Source organism: Rhamphochromis longiceps, linkage group LG4 (assembly GCF_057381845.1).
Source record: "Rhamphochromis longiceps isolate RC_006_pf linkage group LG4, R_longiceps_female_GT1.1, whole genome shotgun sequence".
NCBI lineage: Eukaryota > Metazoa > Chordata > Actinopteri > Cichliformes > Cichlidae > Rhamphochromis > Rhamphochromis longiceps.
Window position 1 is genome coordinate 5,420,231 of NC_140560.1, and position 9,600 is coordinate 5,429,830.

Sequence of the window (9,600 nt, forward strand, 5' to 3'; positions counted from 1 at the left end):
CTGACCTCTGTCATCATTTTAAGTGGGGGAACTTGCACAATCGGTGGCTGACTAAATACTTTTTTGCCCCACTGTAATATTATCTACAGCTACTTTCAGTACCATTGATGTTAAGTTAGACTCTTTTTCTCCAATTGATCTTTCTGAGTTAACTTCAATAATTACTTCCTCCAAACCATCAACGTGTCTTTTAGACCCCATTCCTACAAAACTGCTTAAAGAAGTCCTGCCATTAATTAATTCTTCGATCTTAAATATGATCAACCTATCTCTAATGATCGGCTATGTACCACAGGCCTTCAAGCTGGCTGTAGTTAAACCTTTACTCAAAAAGCATCTCTAGACCCAGCAGTCTTAGCTAATCATAGGCCAATCTCCAACCTTCCTTTCATATCAGAAATCCTTGAAAGAGTAGTTGTCAAACAGCTAACAGATCATCTGCAGAGGAATGGCTTATTTGAAGAGTTTCAGTCAGGTTTCAGAGCTCATCACAGCACAGAAACAGCTTTAGTGAAGGTTACAAATGATCTTCTTATGGCCTCTGACAGTGGACTCATCTCTGTGCTTGTCCTGCTAGACCTCAGTGCAGCATTCGATACTGTCGACCATAATATCCTATTAGAGCAATTAGAACATGCTGTAGGTATTACAGGTACTGTGCTGCAGTGGTTTAATAATAGACTCCAGTTTGTGCATGTAAATGGAGAGTCCTCTTCACACACTGAGGTTAATTATGGAGTTCCACAGGGTTCAGTGCTAGGACCAATTCTGTTTACATTATACATGCTTCCCTTAGGCAGCATCATTAGAAGACATAGCATAAATTTACACTGCTATGCAGATGACACCCAGCTCTATCTGTCCATGAAGCCAGATGACACACACCAATGAGTTAAACTGCAGGAATGTCTTAAAGACATAAAGACCTGGATGGCCGCTAACTTTCTGCTTCTTCATTCAGATCAAAATGAGGTTATTGGACTCGGCCCTGAAAATCTTAGAAATATGGTATCTAAGCAGATCCTTACTCTGGATGGCATTACCTTGGCCTCCAGTAACGCTGTGAGGAACCTTGGAGTCATTTTTGACCAGGACATGTCCTTCAACGCACATATTAAACAAATATGTAAGACTGCTTTCTTCCATTTGTGCAACATCTCTAAAATTAGAAATATCCTGTCTCAGAGTGACGTTGAAAAACTAGTTCATGCATTTATTACTTCCAGGCTGGACTACTGTAATTCATTATTATCAGGATGTCCTAAAAACTTCCCGAAAAGCCTTCAGCTGATCCAAAATGCTGCAGCAAGAGTCCTGACAGGGACTGGAAAGAGAGAGCAGATTTCTCCTGTTTTGGCTTCCCTTCATTGGCTTCCTGTTAAATCCAGAATTCAAAATCCTGCTCCTCACATACAAGGTCTTAAATAATCAGGCCCCATCTTATCTTAATGTATAAAAAATAAATAAATAAATAAATAAATAAAAAAAATAAAATGACCTTGTAGTACCATATCACCCTATTAGAGCACTTCGCTCTCGCTCTGCAGGCCTACTTGTTGTTCCTAGAGTATTTAAAAGTAGAATGGGAGGCAGAGCCTTCAGTTTTCAGGCCCCTCTTCTGTGGAACCAGCTTCCAGTTTGGATTCAGGAGACAGACACTATCTCTACTTTCAAGATTAGGCTTCAAACTTTCCTTTTTGCTAAAGCATATAGTTAGGGCTGGACCAGGTGACCCTGAATCCTCCCTTAGTTATGCTGCAATAGACGTAGGCTTTGAGTTTTTCCTTTCCAGTCACCTTTCTCACTCACTATGTGTTAACAGACCTCTCTGCATTGAATCATATCTGTTATTAATCTCTGTCTCTCTTCCACAGCATGTCTTTATCCTGTCTTCCTTCTCTCACCCCAACCAATCACAGCAGATGGCCCCGCCCCTCCCTGAGCCTGGTTCTGCTGGAGGTTTCTTCCTGTTAAAAGGGAGTTTTTCCTTCCCACTGTCGCCAAAGTGCTTGCTCATAGGGGGTCATATGATTGTTGGGTTTTTCTCTGTATCTATGAAGCGCCTTGAGGTGACTTTTGTTGTGATTTGGTGCTATATAAATAAAATTGAATTGAATAAAATTGAATTTAATTGATTTGAACAATGGAAAACTGACCAACTCCTTCGCAGTGAAAACTGCAATGAGGCAAGGCTCATTGCTGTCAGCAATCTTCCTGATCATCATGGACTGGATCATGAGAAGAACCACAGAGCAACACCGGTATCCAGTGGACCTTCACCAAACAGCTGGAGGACCTGGATTTTGCAGAAGGCATCAGCCTTCTGTCCCACAAGCAGCAACATGCACAGTCCAAGCTCACCCGGCTCGCTGAGGAGGCAGAAAAGACCGGCCTGAAGATCAACGTCAGAAAAACAGAGGTGATGCAGCTGAACAACCGACAAGAACATCCACTGCAGCTACTTGGTGGAAACCGACCTCTTCGTCTACCTAGGAAGCATAGTCAACAGAGATGGCGGCGCAGATGAAGACATTAGGAGCCGGATCAACAAAGCAAGGCTTGCATTCAACTCCCTGCAACCAATCTGGAACTCCAAACCCCTATCCCAGCGCAGCAAGATCCGCATCTTCAACACCAATATGAAAGCAGTCCTCCTGTATGGGTCCGAGACGTGGCAGGTGACCAACACCATTACCAGCAAGATGCAGATTTTCATCAACAAGTGCTTGCGACACAGCCTTAACATCAAATGGCCTGAGAAGATCTCGAATACAGACCTGTGGAAGAGAACCAGCCAGAACCCGGTTGGTCAAAGCATCAAGAGGAGAAAATCAGGCTGGATAGGCCACACACTCCGAAAACCATCCAACAATGTCACAAGGCAAGCACTGAACTGGAACCCACAAGGAAAAAGGAAAGTGGGGAGACCCAAACAGACATGGAGAAGATCTGTCGAGAGCGAAGTGACGGCCGCCGGAATGACGTGGACCCAGCTGAAGAGAACAGCCCAGAACAGAGTCCGTTGGCGTGGTGATGTTGCGGACCTATGCTCCACCAGGAGTCTACAGGAAAATTGATTGATCGAATGATTCCGGATACATTTTTATGCTGTAAATAAAGTATATATTTTACCAGATTTTACATTTCTTTCTGTTCCCGTGATCATCCCCTGCTGCTGTTGCCGTTTTAGAAGGGGTTCCCTTCTAACTCAATTCAATTCAATTCAATTTTATTTATATAGCGCCAAATCACAACATAAGTCGCCTCAAGGCTTACTAACTAACTTACACAAGTGACAAGTACATGACCTAATTATAATAATACACTTCACAGCACCCAAACATTTGTGCGTGTACAACATTTTTAGAGGAAGATTATTAAACCTGTAACCCCATAATTAACCCTTTGGGTTTGTTCAAAATCACCACACTTTCAGCTTGTTCGTGGCCAAAAGTGACCACCAATTGATTAGGTCTGTAATTTTTATTATTTTTATGGGGTTTTTTTGCCATTTTTTCTGCATAAAGGTTTTAACTAACTTCAGGTCTTTTCATAAATTTTAACCCTTTAAACATCAGTTTGTTTGTCCACTCTGCTAGGTGAAAGACACTGCGCTAGAGCTGTTGGTGGCTGTAGCTCAGGTGGTAGAGCAGATCTACTGATTGGAAGGTTGGTGGTTCGATTCCTGGCTTCCCCTAGACTGCATGACAAATATCCTTGGGCAAGATACTAACCCTAAATTGCTTTTTGATGCCTCCATCGGGGTATGAATCTGTGTGAATGTTAGTTAGAAAGCACTTAGAAAATGTGCTTAAAGAAAGAAGCACATTCCTCTGTTGCTTTGGGATGTGGGATATTGCCATGGTAGTTTTGGTGAAGCCAAAGACAGACAACAAAATCTTCCTCTGTTGCAACTGGAGGAGCTGGGGGGGAAGCTCTGGGTTGTTTCCCCTGTGCATGTTTTCATCTGAGGAGTTCCTCTGCCAAGGTGCCCGAAGGAAAGACGTTGTCCTCGGAGCTCCTCCGTCAGTTGGAGTCTGAACCCCTTTCCCTTTTTAACTTCCTGAGAACTTCCAGTGTTGTCATCCAACATGCTATGCATTGCTTTATTCTGGTTTAGGCTCACCTCTTCACTTCATCTATAATCCTCCAATCCTCACACCTTGGCTTCACGTGCAGGTTTGTAAGGGTGCACAGCAGCTAAAAGATCTCCTTTGTTATAAAAAAGTCAAAAGTAGATCTCAGGCTGCTAATGCAGGAAACTGCATACAGGCTGAGCCCTGGTTTGATACCAGTGGGCACTGGATTGTAGAGCAGTCTCTCTTCAGTGGTGGGACCCACATGGTTTTCCTTTCATGAGGGATCCACTCAGTCACCGGCTCCTCGGTTTCAGAAAATGCTCCTATGTTCTTTTCCATCAGCTGCTCGGCCTCCACCTCCATGCCCCCCAACCCCAATCTTCCCCCAAAGAAGAGGATTCAGGCACTGGCTAGTACTCTTCATCAGTGGTGATGCTGTCAGCCTCTTTGGAGATTGGCCCCTCATCTTCTGGAGAGGAAGTTTCTTCATCTTGGGCAGATGACTTTTCTTCAAGGGCAGAGGACTGCTGCTGTACTTGCTCTCTGACCAGATCATACAGACAGTGCTTGAAGCAGTGATGACCTTCTTGCCATACAGCCAGAATAAATGATCTGGAAGCTGTTAGGCTTACTTACAGCAGTAGCTCTGTCTGCACCTACAGAAACTCCAGGACACGTTTACAGTGTTTGTTGTTGTTTGTGCTGCAGCTGCAGCTGCAGGTTTGAACTCTGCAAAATGTCCTGTGATTGGGTTTGTTTTTGTTTCTAGAGTTAATATTTTGGGTATGGTATCTTTTGATGAAAAATACAAGAGTAAAAGTGCTTTTAACATGTGCTTCAAAGCTGAGTTTGACTGGGAAACTCAAAGCTCAACAGCCTGCATCCACAGAAACTCACTGCAGCCTATGTAATGTTTGATGCATCATTATTTATTCCAGTCTATCTTGCAAATACATGTTTGTGCTGCAATGTCATGCACAAACACAAACTATTAGATCCTTAAGATCAAACCTATGTCAAAATTGTGTCATTATTTTGGTCCATTGGAGTGAGGTAGGCCATCAAAGGCCGCTACTAGAAACTCAGAATATTACATGAAATTGCTTGTTTGGCCAAAAATGGGTAAATGATGTAATTTGGTAAAAAACATTAAAAACTACAATTTTCATGTGTTGACTTCAGAATGAAAGCAATTCTACCTAAATCGCACGATATAGTACTGTCAATAACAAGGAATCAAAAAAGGTGGTTATAATGGATTTCAATTGGCCAAAAATGGCCACGATAGAGTCAAGAGGAACAATTTGGTGTATAGTGAATATTATTGATCTTATTAAGGAGCTGATGTTGAAAATTAAAAAAATATAGACCTTTGGGAAGTTTCATTCCATTTGCATTAACAGAGCGAAAATGGTTGAAAAAAGAAAAGTGAACAAATAGCCAGGATAGAGCCCAGAGGGTTAAAGCTAAAACAATGAACATCTTTTTAATTGGGAAAAAAAATAACAACATTATGGAATAAAAATAACAAAAATAAAACTCATTAACTAAAAACACAAAAACGGGATAGAAATATTATACATATCAAATATTTATGAAAGGCTATCAAGGATGATCATTTTATAAGAAGATATTTTAAAAATGATCTAATTTCAATGGGCAGACTTTTCCACTTTTGTTTGCTAACCTTGAAATAAAGAGCAAAGCAAATGCTTAGGCACACGAGGGGTTAGGCATTAATAATTAACTGATGTACTTCTGAGCCAGCCTCTTTAATACTTTGAAAATGGGAACGTTTTGAAAGTCATAATGGATTTTAACAGATTAAATCTTTCCATTACAGATATGGTACCTGTGATTCGTCCGCTGTGCTCAGTCAGCTCATGGATCTTGACCCAGTCTTTGCCATTCTTTTCATAGATGTTCACCGCATTGTTGTTAGGACTCACAGCAATCTCTGGAAGCAAATATGTCATCACTTTGTTTCAGTAGTCAAACAATAATGAAGAAATATGAACCACAGAAAGGCATTTATGTAAGAAACATCTAAGAGAGATATAAAGAGATATATATAAATTCCTCTCTCTTGCTTCACATACATACATTGTCATATATATATATATATATATATATATATATACTTTTTTTTTTTTTTTTATTCCCTCTCGCCCCTGCGGGCGGTTTATCCTTCAAGCTCGGGTCCTCTACCAGAGGCCTGGGAGCTTGAGGGTCCCGCACAGTATCTTAGCTGTTCCTAGGACTGCGCTCTTCTGGACAGAGATCTCCGATGTTGTTCCTGGGATCTGCTGGAGCCACTCGCTTGGGAGTCACTGCACTGAGTGCTCCGATTACCCTGGGACCACTGTTACCTTCACCCTCCACATGTTCTCCAGGCCTTGGGACCTCTCCAGCTTCTCGTGTTCCTTCTTCCTGTGCTCTTCCATGTGCTGGATTGTCTCTGGGGCATCTTTACACAGCCTGCACCTGGGGTCTTGCCTGGTGTGATAGACCCCAGCCTCTATGGATCTTGTACTCAGAGCTTGTTCTTGTGCTGCCATGATTAGTGCCTCTGTGCTGTCTTTCAGTCCAGCTTTGTCCAGCCACTGGTAGGATTTCTGGATATCAGCCACCTCCTCTATCTGCCGGTGGTACATACCGTGCAGGGGCCTGTCCTTCCATGATGGTTCCTCGTCTCCCTCCTCTTTCTTGGGTTTCTGCTGCCTGAGGTATTCACTGAGCACTCGGTCAGTTGGGGCCATCTTCCCAATGTATTCTTGGATGTTCGTTGTCTCATCCTGGACTGTGGTGCTGACACTCACCAGTCCCCGGCCCCCTTCCTTCTGTTTAGCGTACAGCCTCAGGGTGCCGGACTTGGGGTGAAACCCTCCATGCATGGTCAGGAGCTTCCTGGTCTTGATGTCAGTAGTTTCTGTCTCCCCCTTTGGCCAGCCTATTACCCCAGCAGGCTACCTGATCACGGGCAGGGCGTAGGTGTCGATAGCCTGGATCTTGTACTTGCCGTTCAGCTGACTCTTCAGGACTTGCCTGACCCTCTGCAGGTACTTGATCGTTGTATAACATGCCTCATTCACCTGTTCACACCCATTCATACAAGCAATTTCTTCTACACCCAAGTGCTTTCTATATAACATTAAAAAAAAGGTAGTGAAGTGCAATGTTATTCAAAGGCCCAGATCACCTCCAGGTGTATACATACATGTATGCATTAAAGCTCTCTGAGTCAATTTCCTGTACTGATAATAAGATTGCCAACGTTTCTCTGAACCACATTAATGCAATCCATATATGTGCATTTATGTGTGAGCTACTCTATATATGGAAATGGAGCATGACTATTTTTTCTGGTATTTCACCTACGGGTCCTATCTTTGTTCCAGGTATGGCAGGACAGCGGCTCCAGTCCAAAACTGTACAGCGACATGTCTGAACAGAGGCAAGACAGACTGCTGGAATGCTGCTGCTGTCACAGTTGTTGTAAAGATGGGCTGCTGCATGTTCCAGGATGAAAGGGAGAGAAAAAACAGGGTACACTTTGTTTGAGAAACAGTTTTCTTAAATAAAGCAGAAATGGTTCGTTGTTTATACTTTTCTCTGTTTGAGGGTTTTATTAGAAATCAGGTTTCAAGAAGGGACTCTGGAATAGCTTTAGTGTAATTAATAGTTAGTTGAATGAATAACGACTGGGAGATAACAACTTTATCAGATCTAATGCAGACAAATCTGGAGGTGAACGACAGACTTGTCAGCGTTTGTTTCTGAATACACAACAACAGACTACACTGAAAAAGTTTTAAGCCCAATAACATATCACCTAAATTCCAGCTTCTACTTTTGTTCTGTTTAAACAATCTGAAACTTAACAAGTTGCTCAGATTTGATACAAAATAATTAGGGCTGATATTATTACTTACCCTGTGTCTGTGTGGTCAGGTAGTAGAAGAGCGTTCAGAGTTGTACTCATGAGACTGTCTGCACGACAGGAGCTGTGCACTGTGTCCTGGTGAAGAATATGACTGTGTTATTGTTGAAGGGAGTGAAAGAACAGTAGGTGTGTCTACTGATAGCTGTTGAGCAAGCTTGCCTGCTCAGAAGTTTGCTGGGAGCAAATGTCTCCAATTCGCTCTCAGCACAGGCTGGTGATCAGCAGTTTGACTAAATGCTTCATACAAAAACATCTACTTCATTCATTCTTTGGGACTTACTTTGATTTTTTGGGGATGAAACTGAATGAAAACTTTCAATGTTATTTTTATATCCTGCCATTATTATAAATCTGACCACGAGTAAAGCTATTTTAAATCCATATGTCCAAATATGAATAATGGGGATCATTTACGTACACATTCATCGATTTCAGCTTTAAAAGCTCCCCTCAGCTCTTAGATCATAACCTTGTGTTTTGGCTGCAGGTCCAGGTCCATATGGGACAGCTTGTGGGTCTGGATCCAGACCGCAGTCCGCCTGTTAGTGACCTCTGGTGTATCAAATAACTGTAACTTTTTATCCCCTGTTTTGTTTGGACTTTTGATTAAGGTAAATATGTTTAACAAATAAATGAGCTAAAGTGTAAACCTCTTTGTTAGGTCCTTTGTGGTCTTTACATGTAATGCTTTATTGAGCACTTCTAAATTTGTTTATATAGTACAGAATGAATGGATGAATTACAAATATGTGCATTGACCCTCTGGGGTCCAGGGTTTCATTGACTGTTTTTCACTACTTTATATTTCAACCGATTTATCCGACTCCTGAATTAGATTCATCTTCAAAGTAAAAGAAAGCAAAGTGCCCCAGAGTCATACTTCAATGAACATACCTAAGTGGGCATGCAACCCGGAGACTGGAGCAGCCGGGGATTGGATCTCCAACCTCCTGATTAGTAGATGACTTACTCTAGTAAGTCGTGTTCTTCTTTTCAGCTCGGGATGGTAATTGGGCGATGTGTCATTTACCTATACCCTAACCCTATATTATCTAACCATATGTTACTCTGATGTATATCATTTGGTGCAACCATCAATTCAAATCTGATGTTGTTTGGGACTCCAAGATCAGGCAGACCATCCTCAGAAACCCACTATGACCGAATGTCCCTGACACAGATAGTGGAGTGCTTGTCCACTGTACACGGCTAAAAGCATGTTAATAGCATTTATCAGGAACTCAAAGGGACTGTGGATTACAACAATGGAGGCCAACTCCAAGCCAATCACACAAGTCACCATCAAGTATGTACCAAGGTGATGCACTGTGTCCATTGCTGCTCTGTATAGGCCCCTAAGCCAGCTCATAACTAAGACTGGGACCACATTTTCATTTTAGGTTTGACAGCATTTCTAGTAAATAATGTCAGGTGGCTTGAGCATGAATTGAGACTGCGGTGTGGGGAAGGCTTCAGATGGGACTGGTGGCAGCTCTCGGGCAGATAAACAAAGAAGGCACCCCTTAGAAGAAGTAATAACTGTGTGATTCTTACTCTGAATCTGAATAAGTACGCGGG

At 42.2% G+C, this 9,600-nt stretch overlaps 1 protein-coding gene across 1 annotated transcript in view; it reads right to left on the reverse strand.

Moving 5' to 3' along the window:
* Positions 1-8,134, reverse strand: part of LOC146670884 (ornithine decarboxylase-like) — a 50,824-nt gene extending 42,690 nt beyond the window's left edge. Inside the window, exons 1-3 of the mRNA XM_085403005.1 lie at positions 8,012-8,134; positions 7,458-7,588; positions 5,932-6,036 (exon numbers count right to left, since the gene is read on the reverse strand). Coding sequence (XP_085259131.1) covers positions 5,932-6,036; positions 7,458-7,521 — 169 coding nt within the window. The 5' untranslated portion in view covers positions 7,522-7,588; positions 8,012-8,134. The remainder of the gene's footprint in view (positions 1-5,931; positions 6,037-7,457; positions 7,589-8,011) is intronic.
* Positions 8,135-9,600: the final 1,466 nt, after the last annotated feature.